General features: G+C 34.7%; 1 protein-coding gene and 1 long non-coding RNA gene across 2 annotated transcripts in view; one reads left to right on the top strand and one right to left on the bottom strand.

The window, feature by feature from the left end:
• Positions 1 to 106, top strand: part of LOC149080625 (uncharacterized) — a 54,475-nt gene extending 54,369 nt beyond the window's left edge. The window contains exon 4 of the long non-coding RNA XR_016193511.1: positions 8 to 106. This is a non-coding gene — a long non-coding RNA (uncharacterized LOC149080625). The remainder of the gene's footprint in view (positions 1 to 7) is intronic.
• Positions 1 to 20,626, bottom strand: part of LOC149080624 (innexin unc-9-like) — a 101,709-nt gene that overhangs the window by 70,807 nt on the left and 10,276 nt on the right. Inside the window, exons 2-3 of the mRNA XM_089239774.1 lie at positions 17,791 to 18,708; positions 10,954 to 11,869 (exon numbers count right to left, since the gene is read on the bottom strand). Of these exons, the coding sequence (XP_089095900.1) occupies positions 11,242 to 11,869; positions 17,791 to 18,575 (1,413 nt within the window). The 5' untranslated portion in view covers positions 18,576 to 18,708 and the 3' untranslated portion in view covers positions 10,954 to 11,241. The remainder of the gene's footprint in view (positions 1 to 10,953; positions 11,870 to 17,790; positions 18,709 to 20,626) is intronic.

The raw sequence follows: 20,626 nt of genomic DNA on the forward strand, positions 1-20,626 counted from the left end.
TTTTCAGGAAATTAAAGTGTTATGGGATGGCGATTACCAGTGAATTGGCTGTTTTTTTCCCACTACTATGTAGAAATAATGAAAGAAAAATGAAATAAAATCGAAAACACACGCAATGCAATTACTATTGTAATAATATTTATAATTTTCATAGGTATTGCAAATAAATTGAAGGTGATGCAGCTAATCCAAATACGCTGTTCATTTTGATTAGTTATCCCTCTGATGCAAAAATGCTTTTGCATATGATCGTGAGCACTCATGACTTATGAATATCTGTGAGAGTTGTTAAACACTACACTGGAGAGACAGTCGGATTCTATTCAGCTCAGATCAATGCTGAATAGTCAAATTAACTTTGCTAAAATATCTCCAGCTACTGATTCGACTGCTCAGAAATTCTGTAAAAATGTATTGAAATGAATGCTGAAATAACATCTGAAAAGTTTAGTAGATTAGTATTGTTATATACAAGGTTCATAGAAAAAACAGGAGATTGTGGCATTTTACTTGCGAACCGTTGATCCTAGAGGTATACTTCCAACTAGAAAAAGCTTTCAAATAACGTGCAGTGCTCAGACATGTTCATTCATGTTTCAAGGGGATGTATAGTTATTAAAATAAAATGAAAACTTTTTATACAGTCTCCATGTGCCCAAAAACCCAGTTAGAAAGCTGTTGCCCCATCTCTCCTGATGCCAACAAAAACTTTCATGTTTCTAAGTGCAATGTTTACTGAGATATTCGAATTCTAAAAACGGAGAAAAGTTTGGAAAAACAGTTCTAAATGTGGAAAAACTGTTCAACTCGCATTTAACGCTGTTTTTTCCCAAATTTTCTCCATTTTTTGATTTGATTTTTTTTGTTCGCACCAGAAGAGACAGGGCACCAACTTTTTAATTGGATTGTGGGGCATACGGGAAATTTATAAAAAGTTAATCTTTTTATTTTAATAACTATAAAACCCCTTGAAACATGAATGACATACTTGAGTACTACACGTTATTTGGAAAAAAATTTTAATTAGAAATATACCTCTAGCATCATCGGTTCGCCAGTAAAATGCCATAGCCCCTGTTTGCTATACATCATGCATATTCACGACATTTTATAACTTCTGATCTGTTCAATATAAATGTGAAAAAAAATTAAAAGATGATTGCAAGAGCACACATATATGTTTCCATTCTTTCCATCATGCAAAAAAAAAGTCATATGTGCTCAATGGCTTGCTTTCAAAATGCGCATTACTAGCTCATGTCATCGATGGAAGAAACACATTTTTATGACGTTATGCTTGCTATGCAAAATAGTCATATAGCTTTTCGACTTTTTGCTGATGTAGAAAAAGTATAGAATACGATTTTATTGAGTATTTGGTTCGGAAATGAAGAAAGGTTATTAACGTGCGTGTGAACCAAAACAACTATTTTAAAGAATAGATAAAATCTTTCGCCCAAAAAAAAAATGTTTTTACCATTTAGAATCTTTAAAAAATATGACGTAAAAGTTGTCAATTTCATTGGTTATGCATCAAAATCATTGCGAATTGGTAAACAAATCGAGCTAAGAAATTTTTATTGTAAATCGTGAACTGTATAACTATAGAGATAAACGCTTTAATTACATGCATCTAACCGTATTGACAAATAAATATATCCGATATTTATATTAAAATTGAGATTAAAAAAATACCTAGCACTTATTTTTTTCATATAATCACGTTCCATCCAATACAGTTCTTCAAATTATATAGTTTTCGATCAGTGTCGTTCATTCTTATCTCGAGCATGATAGGCTTGTAGGTTTGTTATTTTTACCGCGGAATCAATAGGGTCACCGGAATATAAGGATAGTTCCCATTGATTAAAATAGGTGTAAAAATATTAGAATAAATGATTCTGGCATATTATCTATGTATCATGAAATGGAAATTCTTGATGTTCTGAAGAAAAAAAGAATTTGGGAAAATTTATTTGATTTTCGTAAATCTCATCAAATTCCCTTGAATTCGATTGGGTAAACATTTTTTGAAATACCCTACTCAACAATTTTCGTTTAAACAATAATTCTATATTTCACACACTGTACTTGAAACGTGAAAGAATTGCGTGACTCTTTATAGCGCGTGCTGAACTGTTTCTGTAAGAGGATCTTGCTCTACTTATCAGAAACAAGATCATGAGAAAGATCCTAGAGCTTGATGAATTATTTAGAACATCGTTTTTATAGCAGAATGTTTACGATTTTTTTTTCATTTTTGCTCATTTTTGCTCAGAGACAAGGCGATCAATCAATATTAAACTACGAAGAACTAGGAATCATTCTATTCCATGAAAGCAAAGAGATTTTCGTCTTCACAGACATGCCAACTTATCTCTGCGTGGCACTAATCGTTACATTGCGTGTATACGTTTAGCTTTCTTTTTCAACTCGACTACTACATAGATGCATAAATTTGTCGCAAGGGCCAGATTTTCCACCTGAATATTTTAATGACGGAAGTCATTATACTTTATGAAGTTGAAAAAATTCAACTCAAATCAACAATTCTTGGAATATTTCAAAAAATTTCCATATACTTCTAAAGAGTACTTGTGTTCATATTTTAAGAATTCTAGTACAAGTTTAGGAGACAATATCGATTGGAGAAATTTATCTAGCGCCGAAGAATCTCCGAAGCTGATCAAGTAGGAGATTATGTATAACGGAGTGGAGATTTTATCACAATAATTAATGTTCGTTCTTTCACCTTATACATGCAACGGTGTATATATCACCCTGTCTGTTTTGAAACTGTAACAACAAAGTAATGTTTATCTTACACAGCTAGAGGAATGTGCAATCAGGAAAACGAAATTCACAATTGACAACTACCTCGAATCTCTGACTTTGAGGTAATATTTCAAATTGGAATGGAATGAATAGTTAAATGTAAAGGTAAAATTGCAGTCATGTTATACCATGAATGGTGTAGAAATGATATTCATAGTATGGGTTTTTTTTTCAGAGAGCCAAGTGATCATAAGTTTATTACAGGTAAATTTTTGCGAACGATTAGGGAGAAAACAATTCTTTTAGTACCAGAAAATACATTCAGTTTTACTTTTTTTTCGATTCATATACAAAAACAAATCTTTACATCTTTAATTCACTTGGCCACGTTTTATTTATACATTTTGCTCTACCTATAAAAATTATTGTAGCAAAGAAAATGTTAGGGGGTCTCTCTCTCATACCTTTTGATATGGTCGAAAACCTTCAAAACTATACTTTGTATAAATACATTACAAATATTATTAAATCATTGATTCATTTCAAATTTGGTGCACATATTTTGAATTATATATGCTATGTCAACGCAATGCAAAATATTTACCATATCTCCAATACGTTTTTTTTTGGAAATTTTCAAACCAAAAAAAAAGAAATATATTGTTAACAACTTGCGTGCATGACATCAATATAATTGAATAAAAACCGATTCAAAATATTAAAAAAAAACTATTCAGCTCATCAAATGAAATAAAAGATTGAAATTTCATTGAATCAATCTTATTCAAAAATAAATTTAAAATTCAAAGTTTAAAAATTGAATACTTTCTTTTATAAATCAATGGAAAAATAATAAAATGATAAAATCCATTTATGAATGGTTTTTTCCAATATTTTGCCTCACTTGATGATCCAAAGTCTTTTCTTTATTTTGAATTCATTTTTTTTTTTCAAATATATTGATTTCATGCCATTTTATCCTGCTGAGCCTATTTTTTTCCTTTACTCCGTACAACTGGGATCCCATTCCTTTGGGATTTGCAGGTGGCACCGGCTGCACTCTGGAAACATTTTCCTACAGTTATTTCGAGATACATATACTTAACAATTCAAGACAATTCTTTCGTCAAATCTTATCAACGAAATACGCTCACTACCACACGATATTTTTCTGTCTCACATCTGAAAACTAACTGCTTTTTAACATACCTTTGTCATTTTTTCGAATTAGGACAGATGGTGGTTTTTTGCGTGTTTGAAGTGGCTATATCATATTCAACCTGATCAGCTGGAGGATAAACGAAGATGCAGAAATGACAAGCCAATAATGGGTGGAAAAACTCTTTATTTAGCGATACTTTACAGAGGACGGTAAGTGTAACACGTTAAGTTGACGTTAAGTAGGTCGTTGACGCTGACACCGACCTCGCCGCAAGAATCTCCGTCGCAGCTGCAAACGTCCGCGAAATGCTGGGTATTTTTGAAAGGGTACGACAATCAATGCGCCGCCATTGTGAAGTGTGCATAACTGTGGATGGTAAGAACTTTTGAGCACTTGTTGTGAAACTCAACGTGTACACGTACTGTTCTCGTGTAAACTATCGCTAAATGAAGCGTTTTTCCACCCATTATTGGCTTGCCATATATGCATCTTCTTTCCTTTATTCTCCAGCTGATCAGGTTGGGGTTTCCTGTCATAGATTCCCATGTGATTCTGTTTTTTTTTTGTGCTTTCTACCTCCCCTAAAAGTTTGTACAGTGAGTTTTGATTCACCTTCTATATACAAGCTGTCCCAAATTGTTTGCACAGTGGATGTCTCTGTAACCGTTGACTTTACAAACATACTTTCAATAACAAAAAGTTTACAAATGACGTGGATACTTGAAGTCTTAAAATTTATTTAAGGGGTCGACACATACGAAAATGAACGAATCAACTTTTTATACAGTACCCGTGTGCTCAAAAACGGAATTTGAAAGTTGTTGCCCTGTCTCTCCTAATGCCAACAAAAAAAATTCCACGTTTCCAAGTGCAATGTTCACTGAGATATTCGAATTCGAAAAACGGAGGAAAGTTGGAAAAGAAAAGCATTAAATGCGGGTAAAACAGTTTATCTGTATTTAACGCTGTTTTCCCTCAATTTCTTCCGTTTTTTGATTTCGAATATCTAAGTGAATATTGCTCTTGGAAACGTAGAAGTTTTTTTGGCATCAGGAGAGACAGGACAACAACTGTTTAATTGGGTTTTGGCGCGCACACACACGGGGACTGTACAAAAAGTCAATTCCTACATGTTCTTATGTGTACGACCCGTAAAATAAATTTTTCAAATTTTAAGTAGCCACATCATTTGAAAACTTTTTGTAATTGAAAGTATGTGTTTGTAAAGTCAACGGTTACAGAGATATTCATTGTGAAAACAATTTGGGACAGCCTGTATAAAATAGTTTGATTATATTTCTAATGAAACATAGTTTTTGAGGCCTTTGATCATGTTGAAAAGCATGAGAACCCTTAAACGTCTTGGAATTTTCATTTCTCTCTCCGAAAATTTTGTAAGAAAATAAATTATCATTATGTATGATTAATATATTATACAAATGTATAGACAATTAGTCCATTTATATTTAACAAAAATGAAAAATATCTAATCATCATAGAAATCGCAAAAATTCTAGCAGCGTTATAAGAAACAAACTATACTCCATCATCATGACACTGATTAATAAACACAGGCTCAAAAAAAAAAAATGGCCATGGCAACATCATGAACATTTTCCGACAGTTTTCGTCAACAAAGAAAAGAGGATAACGTAATTTCATAGAATTCGATTCCTGAATCGTACAAATGCAGTAAGTAGAGTTAAATGTTATTGTTGGAGTGATTGTGACTTTTGTTCAAAAAGCATCCGAACGTCTCTCAAGCGTAAAAAAGACCTCGAATAAAAGCGAAACTTGTAAATACAAAAAAAAAGAAAGGAACTTGGAAAAATAAGCAAACCAGAATTGGCCTGAAAAAATGTTTTGTTGAAAAGAAAACCAGATTATATTCTTGTTACGCGCAAGGCTGGATGATTACCTTGCATCACGTGAGCCGTAGGGCGGAAGTATCTGGCAAAGAGTTTGAAAAAATCAAATAAAGAGAGAAAATTCCCTTGCACATTTGAGGAGTAAAGTGTAAGCTTATCGATTTTGCATTGGGTTATGTGTGCTCTCCGAAAAGGGAATATGTATATGTGCGCGTATATAAATAACTAGCAGAATAAGCGGTCGTTTAATCTGACCCAGATTATGCGATCATAAAAACTAGTTGGCTTAGCAGGGTAAAATAGACTGAATTAGTATATAAATGAAAAATGAAATGCATCCTGTTATGATAGCGGTATTTGTTTAATGCATGCCGTAATTATTTTTTCGTGAATAAGAGTAACAAGTTAGAGTAGATGAAGGGCCGGGCTAAGTCATTTAGCGGCCCGGTGCAAGAACAGTTTTGCTGCCCTCTTAAATACAGTGATACCTCCACTAACGAAGGTAATTTGTTCCGGAATCACATTCGTAAGCCGAGATCTTTGTTAGCCGAAACGCGATTTCCCATAGCTTTCTATAGAAAATCGTTCGATTCTTTTCACGTTATGCCCAAAATATAAAGATAAGTTTTATAAAGCACTCAAGAAGCACCGTAAAAAAACAAAGAAAAACTGACCGATGACTGGAACTGACCAACGGCACAATTTTATATACAGTTTAATGAGAATTTATAAGATGAGAAGCTGGAGATCTTTTTATTTTACACTATATCGTGTACATAGTAAGATCATAGGTGTCCCCATCCAGTTGTAATTTTAATTAGCTCATTCTTGCGTCTCATACATGCAGATGAAAACGATAAGCTTCTAGAAAATTCAAACTGTCCAGTTTGATGCTAATAGCCTTACACTGAAAGAAAATGTATCCAGACCATTCAGTTTAATGTCCAGAATCTCAGAGTGTGCACTGAAACATTCCAGTCTAGGCATCACTTTTTTAATGTATTTTCTCTCTATTAGCTTAATATTTTTTTACATGAAATGTGATTCAAAAACGTTATGAATGATAAGTAGAGAAACAGATCTGGAAAGTGACTCCTAAGCAGACATAAATTAATTGGGGTCAAGCGACAGTAATTCTGATGATTCGTGTAATATTTCAGCTCCACGACTGTGTTAGGTTAGCACGTACATCCATATCAACAGAAATGTTCGTTAGCCGAATTCGTATTCGTTAGCCGAGGCAGAAAAATCACGCAAATAAAATCTTCGTTAGCCGAAAAATTGGTAAGCCGAGGTATCATTGTATTTATATGCACGCCGCTTCTTCCTTATGCATTCACCGAAAATAAATTAATGGAATCCTCTAAAAGACTCGGAATTCGGGTCCATCAAAGAACCTTTCTGAGGATATACCAGAGTGTAGGGTGGTCTTAACGCAGGGACATAGGCCCGATAAGTAGTTAAGGTGGATGGGGCGTCTCACGTTAATGAGATATATGCAAAACAATGTCTATATAATGTCTGAAAAAAATATTTTCAATTGGGGTGGCTGGCGCCTCAAGTCTAATAGAAAGACACGTGCCCCCAGATAATCTCTTTTCCTGAAAGCTCATGTTGCTATCAAGACCCTGCCCTTCCCCCCCACAAGGGAAAGGTTTATACGGCTCTGTGGGCCTTGGGGGGGGGAATTGGTTTTATATTTTTCCAATATTTAATACTAGAAATTTTATTGAAAATCAATATATAAGGCATCAATATGAGCCAGCTAAAATCTTAGTTTGGTGTCCTGTCAAAAATCAAGGCCCTACTCAAAGATGATGGGGGGGGGGGGGTACGGGTACATATTCATTATCATAGGCCTAGGTGTGTCAATTAATAAATCGACATATGTTTCATCTATATACCGACAGAACTTCAAGTTCTGGCTTTTTATAAAGCAGTTATAATTGAATGTAATACGTAAAATCAATGCAATAAAATTTAGTTTTATGGCTCTCAACATTTTGCGGATCGGTACGATCACACCCTTCGCACCTGTCAAAGTTCGGCCTTGAGTAGATGATATAAAAATGACACAAATACAGATTCATTTAAATAGTTTGAATGGTGGGACTTTCATTTCCTTTCTTGAACATCCACACGACTATCCCCATGGAAAACCGTATTTACTACCGTTTTACTCTTGGTTATAACCAAAGAAGTAAGTTGAGTCGGAGTTTGGATTTCAATGAATTAAAATTCAGCTTCATGAAACGCATTCTGTATCATCAAATATTTCTTTAACGGATGCACAGCTCATCCGAGAGAAATGTAGTGTATTTTCTCGTTAGTCTTAGCACTAAATTATTATTATCAAAAATTTAATGATTGCGCAATTTATTTTCAGTGACCTTTAACGTTAAATTGAAAATAAACATCACTAAAATTTCAAAATTATGGTTTAAAAAGCATCAAATCTTTCCAGTCACTATATTATAAATGCAAACATGGTAAAACTCTATATAAGCATAATTTTTGTAAAACGGGCTTCCAAAAACTACATTATGTACCTAAGAAATAATACAGGTCGCAGTTTCTCTTATTTATGATACAAATAAATTTAATAAATCTCTTGAAATCCCAAACGCATAAAATTTTATCAAAATGATTCGGATTGATTTTTCTAAAGTGACAAAATGAGTTTTTTACCCCTACACTGCAGAGAAATTTGATCTTTTTCATTATTTATTTAGCACCACGGTTATTTCATGCACTCGAGGCCCAATTACGCAGGGACATACAGTTTTAATAACAGTCCTGGACGGCTATTTTTCCATTACTTTCACTTTGATCATTCAAACTAGAGTTCAACGCGCCTACCGTTTCGCTACCAGACAAATTAATGGTTTTAAACATGCAATCAACATTTTGGGTAGTGGCATTTTTTATTATCATTTAATGAAACATTAAATAAATTTTTTACCCAAGTCCATAGCAATTCATTTTCTGAAGAATACAATAATTGTTGTCGATATTTGATCAAAAATATACTATTCATTTTTCTCTCATCGAATGAAATAGAAACGACCGCCGAGTACTTCGGTCATTTTTGTTGGAAAGCAAACAAATAAACGAAAAAAAGAGAAAACCAATATTCCAATTCAGAAGCCGGAAAAATATAGATTCACGTCCGAAACTGGTTTCCTTATTTGGTAAATGTTTTCATCGACGTCAGGGGACTTTTCCAGGGAGTTGACATACTCACGCGATGAGAATAAAAATCGAAGACTTCGGCACAAAAATGATACATCGTGTGGCTGACGAAATAACCTTAGATAGAAAACAATGCTCTCCTTTTTCCATCTATAAGATTTAAACTTCGATCAAATATTGGTTGGTGGATTTTCTATTTTCTTTCTGGCATTACGTGAGGTAGCATGTGTATGGGCTATGCGAGTATATACGTATACACACCATACCAATGTATATCCTACGTTGATACATGGAAAAGAAACATTTCCTTTCGGATAGTTTTGAAAAGTCCTTTTTTCGGGGGGTTTTATTCGTAACTTATATTTCTTGAAATTGTACAGTGTGTGCCTGTTTCTTGCTCTCGCTTAATTTAAAACTTTTCATTACGTCAAAACTAGCTTTTGCATAATGATCTAAATATCCATCTTCATCGGGAAAAAATCGTAAATTATCTTTCTCTTTCAAATCTTTAGCATTTGGGACCGAATTTCTTCGAATGACTTGGCGTCAAAGCAAAATTTGCCTAGACTAAATCCTATCCTTTAATTTTTCCTCAAACATCCAACATTTTTTTGTAGGTAAAATTATTTATATTTATGTAAATTTTAATACTAAATTTATTTACAAAATATTCTAATCAAGGATTCATAAATAAAGTTCTGAGCGGTTTTAACAAGATAATATTTTTATTATGCGATATAAAATTTGAATATTTTTAAGGAAGTATAGTTTTTTAATTATCATTATAAAAAAACAGCGATAGACAATAAATAAATAAATATGGTCCAAGTTCTTAAATTTGAACCATCTATAAAAGTTTCATTATTATATCATGAAGTAAACACATGAATAATGTTATACTTTATTGTGGTGTCCAATTGTATTGGAAATCAGTTTCATATTTTACCTCTAAAAAACCCGGTGGTTGGTTTTCGAAAAGCTAAGCTGAGCGATCTTAGAAACGGAACAAGTCTGACACAGGGATTTCATTTGATCCAAAATGATTCTTCTGCCCTTGAGACCTCAAACACATTAATCTTCGATCGAGACATTTATCCCATTACGGTGCTGAGGGAGAACGTTTTCGATAGATATTTTTCCCTCGTTATTTCTGCACCAGCTTTTTCATTTGTGGTATAAAAGTGATACCTACGCTGACAATCTTTACTTTCACGTTATTGAAATTTAATAGTTTGAGCTCGACACATAATTTTGTGGTATAAAATCTCATTGAAATTTGACAGCGAAAAATAACTATTATACTTGCGGCATCGTGGGCTCGAATGGAAAACTTCTTATCATTAAAGTGATGTAACTCTAAACAATACTACGAAGTTTCTTGCAGCATCAATTACGAAAAACTTTGCATAAATGATGATGGATAATATAGTTTGGTGTGTTACGCAAACTGTTTGTTATGTGCTCAAATGATTGTTGATAAGGGATTCACTGATTATGAAATTTATTATCAAATCACATATTTTTAAGATAGTGGTATGTGGTTAGTGGCCGAATTGTTAGCACACCATGTTTTAGTACCGGTTCGTACATGAATGTATCCAGACTGCGCACATTGTTTCTAAACTCTGTTGATCGCGGTCTAATTTATCTGTAGGACTTGGATTCTGCGCAACAGCTCTAAAAAACGAAAAACATAATAAACATTTTATGAGTTTCACATCGAAGTAGCGAAATATCATGATAATCAGGTGTGAAAATATTGTTGATATGTTAACATTGTTTTTTTCACGCATTGGAGTGACATAACCAACATGTTAAAATTGGTATAAACTAATGTAGCATATTTTTATACATTAAAACAACATATAGTATGCGCTAAAACTATACAAACATAAAACTTGTTTTAAGTAATATAAACTTATATTTAAGGAAAAAAATGCTTGTAATGACACTCACCAACTATAGGCTTGATAGTAGCTGGTTCAATAATGTTGATGACTCACTGTTAGCAAACACGAATTATGTTTACGAGCCACCACCGCATCAATCAGACCGCTGATATACTCTTGAATATTTTATGCATTTTTGTCGCAACTAAGCTATCAGAAAAGGTACTATTGAATTCTTTTGGATGGCTGCTAACAAAATATCAGTTTTTAATGAAAAGAATTGCCAGCAAACATTGTCAATGTAAAGTCTTAGAACGGTGAAAAACGGACATGACATGTTGAACTGAGACCTTGATCACGAACATTTGCTCCAGTAACCATTATGTGGAGCTCTCTGCTTTTGTTGCGTGAAATGTCCTAAGTGACAAGTTCCACCGTGGCAAGAATGCCAAGATGTTGATGGAGCTACCGACGTCACGCTTCCCATTTCACCAGGTCGTCCCATTTCCAAGTCACTGGTTCCAGCGGCACCTCCTTCTTCTTGGGCTTTCATCTGGTTCGAATAAAACTCCCAAAGTTTGCCAATAATTACAGTTGCCAGGTTGCTTCCATGGTTGTGTTCAATCAGTCTTAGCACGAAGACTCCATCCCATCCAAGATAGTTTGACTCAATTTTTTTAGAGGCACGTGAAATTTCCGACAAGTTGAATAGCCGTGTTCTCCATAAAGTAAGCCGAATGAAGGCAAGTCGATTGCAAGGAAAAGTGCGCCAGATCCAGATGCAAAGACTTATGGTATTGAGGGGTAGAATGAGGGCTAAGTAAAACCATACTACCGAGAAAACTTTCTCATTGAACACATTGATTGGCAATACACAGCGGCAAATATAAGTACGAAGACCGCCTTGGATTGCTGCACGTACTTGGCACAATGTTTGTAAAGGGAAGCGAGGAGAATTCCACCAGTCTCCATCAGCGGCGAGCCTGTAAAAAAATAAAATATATTAAACATGCAAAATAAAGAATCTGGCATTTAATAACTGGATGTATCAAAATTCTAGCATTAACTGAAATCCATTAGAAAAATTAAAGCTTTCTGTATAAAAATCATTTATAAACTAAGTTTATAAAATAAGAATTCATGAAAGGTTTATCATTACCTTACTCTTTCAATTTTTATCATTACATTCTTTCAACCATCGAAACAAATACTTTAAAATTTACGTGTTAAAATATATACACTGCCTTATAGTAAAAATGCCACATCATGACAATGAGGACGCAGTGATAAGCAAAATAGTCTGGATGCCCCCGTAGATTACTGTGCAAATGATCATTTTTCAGACCAATTATACAACCCACGAGTGGAATATAAGAAAACAAGCAGCCATCGCACAACACAAAGTCATTCATCATTTGAGATGTAACAACGTCTGGATAGGAGTTGTCATGTTATTTTCATGTCAGGGAGAAAACAAAATAAAAAAAGACTGCTAAGGCCATTGGGACGATGGACGTCTTACTCAATTTCGTCAAACGGATGAGTTTGCGAGAGATTTCATTGTACGTGGTGGATGTTTCTGCCGTATTGTGAAAGAAACACAATGCGATACTACACCCGTTGGATGCATTTACAGGTAACTGCTACACTGCTACGAAGGAAAAATGCTGTGTAGTTAGGGGACGGAACATGAATTCACATGGCAGAGACCATCATATTCAATAGCGGTCCCATCCGCTGTCCATAAATGTTGATATTTTGCGAAGAGTAAGGAGAAGAAGAGGATTTAGGATTTTTCCCCCTATATGTGTCGGACCGACTAGTCGCGGCAGGTTTGCTATCGGTTTGCTATGTTTTCCCAGGGGCAGGTTTTTCTGTGCCGCGTGAACCGAATAGGGCAATTTCGCGTCGTCACAAACGTGTAACTTTATCATACTATGCGGTTGTGTTTTGCTAGCGTGGCGCATTATCTGTTCTGTCGTCTGCATATTCACGTATAAAAGGATGACGTCACTCTCCGCTACCATACGAAGGTTTTTAACAACTGGCTGTTGCGAAGATGAATTGTTGGAAAGAGAGAAAATTCAACTGCCTCTCTCTCTTTCCAAAAATTCATCTTCGCAACAGCCAGTTGTTAAAAAACCTTCGTATGGACAGCGGAGAGTGACGCCATCCTTTCATAGCGTCACCATAGCGTCAGAAGTTGTGAGCTTGGGCTGAGTCAGGTCCGGCTGTCCATGCACACGCCGTCCCTTTCAATGCGCACGAGCTCCAAGGAAAGATTGAGAGATTTTGTAGTCTAGTGGTCTAGGGCGTAGGTTCGATTCCCCGCAAAGGGAGTTGAATTTTCTCTTTCCAAAAATTCATCTTCGCAACAACACAGCCAGTTGTTATAAAAAATCTTCGTATAGCCATGTATTTTTGCACAATAAAAGAGGGAGACAGAAAATAAAGGGAAAGAAAACACAATAAACCTGAATAGAAGATCAGCGAAATACGAGGCGCATGACACACATGACTCCTTCAGTAGCAGTCAAGCGCTGGCGTGAGGCGTCTTGCGCTTTGTAGGAAAACAGTCGTACCGCTTCTCCTATTGGTAGGTAGACAACGTGTCATGCTGGGTAATTCACGTTTCTCTCTCACGCGGCACAGAAAACCTGATCCTAAGAAAATCCGGCGTAAGGGTATGAACATAGTACACGATGGTTTCTGATTCTGCAAGTCAGTCGGCAACTTTACGAATTGGTTAAAAAACCTGAAGAAACTGAATTTCAGGTTTTTACTTTAACGGCTGTATTCACCCACAGAGTTTAACTGCAATCACAGGTTACAGGATTAGAGATCGAAACTGAAAAACGGATTGGTTAAATTCCAGACTTAACTACAAACCGTGTCGATCTCTAATCATTTAACCTGCGATTGCAGTTGAACTCTGTCAGCGAATATGGTCATAAAGGGTACAAACATAGCGGCGGCTGGTTTCCGATTCTGCAATAGGTACCATTATGGATTGGTTAAAAAAACTGAAATTCAGGTTTTTCAACTAACCTGTAGCGGCGTGACTTACAGAATCGAAAACTAGCCTCCACTATGTTCGTACCCTTACTGTCCATTGGGAGGTCTACCCTGTACAGAAAACCATCGTTTTTACTCCGTATGTTGCACCATAAGTATATGAAATGATACTTATATCTACTTCAACTCCGGTCATATATCGCCATACGGCAATTTCTAACCAGTGAAGTTGGGTGGGAAATGAAGGCTCCATCCATCAGTGGTCGCCCCAGGTTCGGTAGGTAAAGAACTTGCTTATGACGTTCAATGCCCGGATTCGGACCCATGGACCGTGATGGTAACCTTAATAATGGAAGAAGAGCATCTTACTACTGCACCACTCGGGTGCTATGTGAAGTACTGAATGAAACATTGTGATTTTCAGCAGTGAATCTCGTTTCTGTTTCATCCAAGATGATCACCATGTAATAGTCGGCAGGCAACATGGGCAATAGGTGTATTCCTCTTCCGTGGTGAATCGCAACACTGTGCTTCTCGGTGTAGATTAACAGCTTAGAGTGCTATCGATGTTGAAAGCATCACCAAACATATCACTTCTTTAACGCATCACTGACCGTTGATATTTCATAAGAAAATGCTCTCAGTTGAACCGTTATATCTATTTGGCATCCCATAAGTCATATTTGAACAGAATAACCTACACTTCGTATTAATATTAATAATCGATAAATACTCTTAATGCTTTACAGGGTATGCGGATATTCTTGGGCTAGCAAAATCCTCTGATTTTCTGTTTGAACTTCTGCGGGACACGATGAGTGTGATGCCGGATTAATATATTCTCTTACCTTGAAAATCGATATGCAAGTGTGGACTACGAACAACACCACATAAAGATACCCAAAGACATTACTCGTGCACTGATTTGTTTAATGCTCAACAATCAAACTTAATGATGAGACTAAACTTGAAATGATGCTCGAATCCTTATTGATCACCCTGTATTATCGGTCACTAAAGATTTGTTTCTATGTGAAATTTAATTATTTCCGCAGCAATTTCTTGGCTATGTACGTGTGTACTGGTCTATTTTAGGATATTCTTCCATGGTGTGGCATTTTCTCAGTCAGGCAGTGCACCTTTCTACATAACTATTTCCGAAATTTATGAATTCTCAAATCTTAAAAATGACTCAAGTAATCATCCAGTGATGATATTCATACGATTATCAAATGCCGTTTAACAGTCATACAAAAAACTCTCAAGTGTTTATCTATAGTGAGTGGTCGTAAAATCACTATGCTACGGCGAAATAGTTATACGAATATAGATTATATGTATTATAAATCTACAAATATTTTAACATCCGTAATGAAATATTTCGTTTAAACGTTTTGTCTGTCTCTAATACGTGTACCAAGGGTTTTCTTTCCTTTTAATAAACAAAGATTGCTGCAAAAAAAATGGATAGGTATAAAATGCCTAGATCAACATAAAATAATTTTTAGCTATCAATTGTTTCATGTCTCTGCTGGCTTTTTACCATTATGAAAAAAACTGGATGAAGGAAATACTTTAATGAAAATAATTTCCGATCAGACAAAACAAATTCACATTTCAGAAAAGAATGAATAATTTTCCTGATTTTATGTTGTTAATTTTTAGCGCATTTTCATCCGAAACCTCTTTTATACATAAATGCAAATTTTTAATCTGAATTCAAAGACTTCCCACCATGTAGGCTATCACAGATTTGAATTGATGTAAGCGAAACGTAAAACCGCTTTCTAACTGATAGTTACGTAAACACGACTTTTCTAAAAATTCAACCAAAATATCTTGTAAAATAATTTTATATTATATATATATGCACAGTCGGTCTCAAAAGTTTAGACGCTATAAATTTTTAACTGCGCCATGGATACCATTTCAAATTTTGATTTCATTTTTTTTGCTTGTGATCAGAATGCAAAAGCCTATTATCGAGGAAAATAAGTTTTGCATTTTTTAAACTCTAGTTTTTTTTAAAATTAGCTGTCTCAAAAGTTTAGAAAAACTTCCGATGATATGAAAATTTTGAAGATTGTGTCTATATGGCGTATCAGAGACACCATTGTATGAAAATGGAAAGCTATCGGATTGGTTTTCATTAAAAAATAAATTAATTGTCGAAGTCACACACACACATCACATATTTTGCACGCTAAAATCCATTTGAAAGCAAAAAGAAAGGCTGTAAAAGGCAAAGCTATTGCTTTGAGTAGGTCGAAATGAAGTGTATGACGTGTATTAACACTTTAGGACACAACATGTGTCCCATAAGCCAAAATCTGGTTGTGGTAGCAACGTAGTACGCGAAAAAAACCGTTGGAAGATTAGCTTCAACGCAAAAAATTACCTTGCATAAAATTATGAAAGGTCCTGGAATGAAAATTTCAACAGATACAGTTCATAGACAGATCAGAGAAGCTTTTATTTCATCCGTAAAAGAGGGTTAGGAAATCGCCTATCACAAGGAAGTACCAAAGAGAGGTGGAGAAGAGGGACTGAAAAATGGGCACGAAATCATGTTTTATGGAGAAAAATAGCTTGATATCATAGTTTTATCATATTTATTATTTATCATATTTTTGCAGAAAAAAATGGAACTCACATGTTCCAGACGGATGTTTTCAGTAGACAGTAAGGTGGAGCTTCGATAATGGTATGGGCAGCATTTGCTTCTAATGGTCAAGCTTCCTTAACTTTTGAAATTGGTCGTCGAAACTCTGATGCTTAAAGGAGATTCTCGAGAACAATTTGCTACTGATTGGAGAAGATTTAGAAAGACCAAACTTGACATTTCAGCATTATAACGTGTCTATTCAAAGATCTGCTGTCACAAAAAAGCTCTTTAATCGCGAAAATGTGGCTGTTTTAGACTGGCCATCGATGAGTCCTGACTTGAATTCTATTAAGAATGCATGGGGGATACTTACGGTAAATGTGTTTGCAAATGAAATACAGTATTTGACTGTTGATGACTTGGAGAGATCTATCGAAGAAGCATGGTACAGTTTTGATGTTGAAACCCTACAGAATTCAATTAGATGCATGGAGGATATTGAGTTTGAGGTTGTCAGAAAAAAATAAAAAGGTCTATTAGCTATTAAAAGTCTGTAATCTCTGTAAATCTGAATTTTCTCTAAATTTTTAAGACAGCCATTTTTTGTAATTCTGATGCTATAAATATTCTGAATGTTCTTTCTTATAATTTTTTTTAGATGTATGTAGAAATTCTTCAGCTATTATCCATTAAAATGCACTAATTTTACTCGCCGTATTTTTCTGGTTATTTTCTAAGGAAAAAAAGAGCATTATCTAAACTTTTGAGGCGTACTGTCATATATATACATACTGTACGTACATATATATTCTTAATCACTTAAGATATAATCCAGATATATTAATCAAATATATTTTTTTAACTCTATTTCGATTTGATGCGTGTATTACGTTTCCTCTCGATCCAGATTTTCTTATACTTTTTTGATTACTTTTATTCCAAAAAATAATGCGAACTTCATATAGTATGATTTGATCTAAAAATTTTCGAATCAAACAATCTATATCAGGCATAGCACGTGAATTTATGAAAGACACGTAAAACATGTACCTATCACGCCAAAAGAGAAAGTCTTTGTGAATTTTTTCAGGCATCCACTTCTAAGCAGAGATGCTTGGTGACTTAGTATCAATTAATGTAAGACAACTTACCTTTTTCTTGAGATATTTGTGCAAACTACAATTAAGTTTAATCGTTAATTTTTTGTATAATAGTAAAAGATAACTTTATCAATTAGTAAGATGTTTTTTTTTCACATGCAAAAAAAATTATCTTTGAACTCACCTTCTCAACAACTCAACGCCGTGTTTGAAATATCCCCGACCCATGAAAGCTGTGAGCAACAGGAACTGGAGAAATACATTGAGAACATACAATGTCTTAACCAGAAGGTAGAGTAAGCACAAGTAGCGACTCGGTCCTGTCCCACAACGGCAAGTTAGAGGTATCCTGCAGGAAGGATCTGCACAGCAGCCGACGTTTCCATTAACCATCGTATGGAATTGATCAACGAATTCAGCCAACAAAGCTTCACGTTGCTGGCAACCGGGTGGGAGGCTGGCGATGTCCGACGCTCTCTTCAATAATCTTCGAAGCTTTACACCAGCGTTGTGTGCACAAGCACCCCATAATACAAAAGGCAGGTGAAAGCAGCAGCCTTGAACTAACAGTATCAAGGGAGACCACTGGTAATACGTTACTCTGACCCGGCGTAATTTCTCTGGTGCAATAGCACCTTCTTCCAAGCCACCGTAGTCTATTTCATCAGACAATGTTTTAGGATCTAGCGTGTTTTCAACTGTCTCGCCATCTAGGTCTTCGCTATCAGTCACCAAATAATATGTTGATGTCGTCCAACAAAAACTGTTAACATATCGAGCCTGACTTTCTGAGAAATATGTTGGGGTAAAGCATTCAATTGGGTCTCCTATATACTGTTTAGTAAATATCGGAAGAGCTAACAACAGGAAAATCAAAAGGGTGTACTTGCGATTGAGCTTGTCAATTCCATCGTCAATCGGTACGTGAATACCTCCGATTAAATCGTGAAGTCGCAGTAGGAATGACATGTTGAAAGTGGTTTTGTTCTACGGCGCAAAAAAATTTCTGCTGATGATGAAGTGGGCTTACTATAAGGGAATGGCGATGATGTGGGGTACTTGAGGAGAGTGTCGGGCATGGCCAGAAGGTGAACCCTATCACCTGTAGAAGAAAGAATATCACAATTAACCTTATATATTTAAATCTATTCAGCTAAAAATTAGCAAATCTATCATAAAAATATTTTGTTAAAATAAGTTAGTACAACTCTTGTGTTTTGCAAAAGTATTCTACTCTTGTGTTTTGCAAAAGTATTCTACTCTTGTGTTTTGCAAAAGTATTCTACTCTTGGCATAACTTGAAGCTTTCAAAAAAGCCCCATTGAATATTTTACATCTGGAAATGTGGATAAATTACCAAATATAATCTCCTTTACCGGCCTTAAAATATGCCCGTTTTTCACAAGATGTTGAAAGTGATCATGTACTACAGTAGGTTGAGCAGTAATTTGTAGTATGATTGTATCGGTTCTATAAAACATGATATCCTAATTTTGATTGCATTTTTTCCCCCATCTTTTAATTTCAATGCTACACATTTTTCAAGAAGTTCCTAACAGTCTGGATTTGCAATAGACTACATCCATGTTAAATTTTACACTGGTTTGAAACTCCTTCCTTTAGCTGTATTTTTTTGGTTCTAGGACACTCGGTCCTAGATAGGCCGGTTAAGGTAAGTTCTATTGTTCTTCATGCCTTAAGATAATGAATGAAATGAATGGATATATATATATATATATATATTGCACACCAGGTGCTTCTGTGAGGAAGGAAAACTTACTGTGGTCATAGCGTATTTGAATAGAATCTAAATAGGAAGGTTTTCTTTAACGAGAAAGCTTGTGCTTCAAAATATAGATATGAATATATATATGTCACCTTCACATATGATGCAGGCAAAATGCTATTTATCATCACTTTTTTTAACTCTTACCCAACAGCAAGTTCATTTCATATCATACAATAAAACGTGCAATATCTCATTTACTTTTACACAGTATTATTTATGATTTCAATCAATTTTAATATAATCTATGGTTACAAATCTTGAACTCACCTGTTTTTCTTTACCTATGCCTATCATCAGAAATGAAACTCTTTTTATGATAATATTGAAAAAAATTATACTTATCATAATACGTAGCATTTCCAAAAAAAAAGCTTAGGACTATTTTGCAATGTGCAACATGTACATGCAAGTACCTTGTTTCAAGCGATATTTACACTTACCTCTTGAATTAAACAAGTTGCTATTAGTTGAACGACTAAAAAAAAAAATAGGACCCCCTTACCATTTACAATACAAAAAACGGAATTGTGACGTGAAAAATATCGTGAAAGAGAGTATTTTAATAAATATCTATTTACCTGAATACATATAAAAACGATTCAGTTGAATTCAGAACTCTAAATGCAGAAAAACGAAAAAATACGGTATCTGATATCATGCGAGCAATCTACTCCATTCTATAAATAAATATTAGTTCATATTACCATTTCACATACGGTATCGATGATTATAACAGAGTATATCAGATGTAAATAACGATACACATAGAAGCGCTGGAATTTAGTTTACCGAAAAACACCACACCTTGCTAAACATCAAGAGAAAGCAAACAAATTGATGTTTCTAGTACGTGAGATTGTCATCTGAGGTAGACAATCCATAACATTTATAAAGAAATTGAGATTTTCTCCGTGAGAGTATATAAATTTTATTTACAACTTTCCAGGATAAATGAATTTTAACATTAAAAAAAATATGCGGTAGAACATTATTATATTTAACAGAAAGTTGAGTTTAAAACACGACTATCATTTTTTGTAAAAGGGCGTTAAAAATGAAGTGAAAAAATGAAGCTTTTCGTGCACCGTAATCATTCATTATATTAAATTAAATATTTAATTCCGAAAGAGTTAACGTGTTTTCATTTTATGATGCAAGGAGACTACCTAATGAAGAGGTGGGGAGTGAGAAGGACGTGGGGTCCCTCTACTCACATCATACATGTTATGCT

Source organism: Pholcus phalangioides, unplaced genomic scaffold (assembly GCF_987345545.1).
Source record: "Pholcus phalangioides strain wild (caught in Gottingen) unplaced genomic scaffold, Ppha-v1.0 ptg000011l_1, whole genome shotgun sequence".
Classification (NCBI taxonomy): domain Eukaryota; kingdom Metazoa; phylum Arthropoda; class Arachnida; order Araneae; family Pholcidae; genus Pholcus; species Pholcus phalangioides.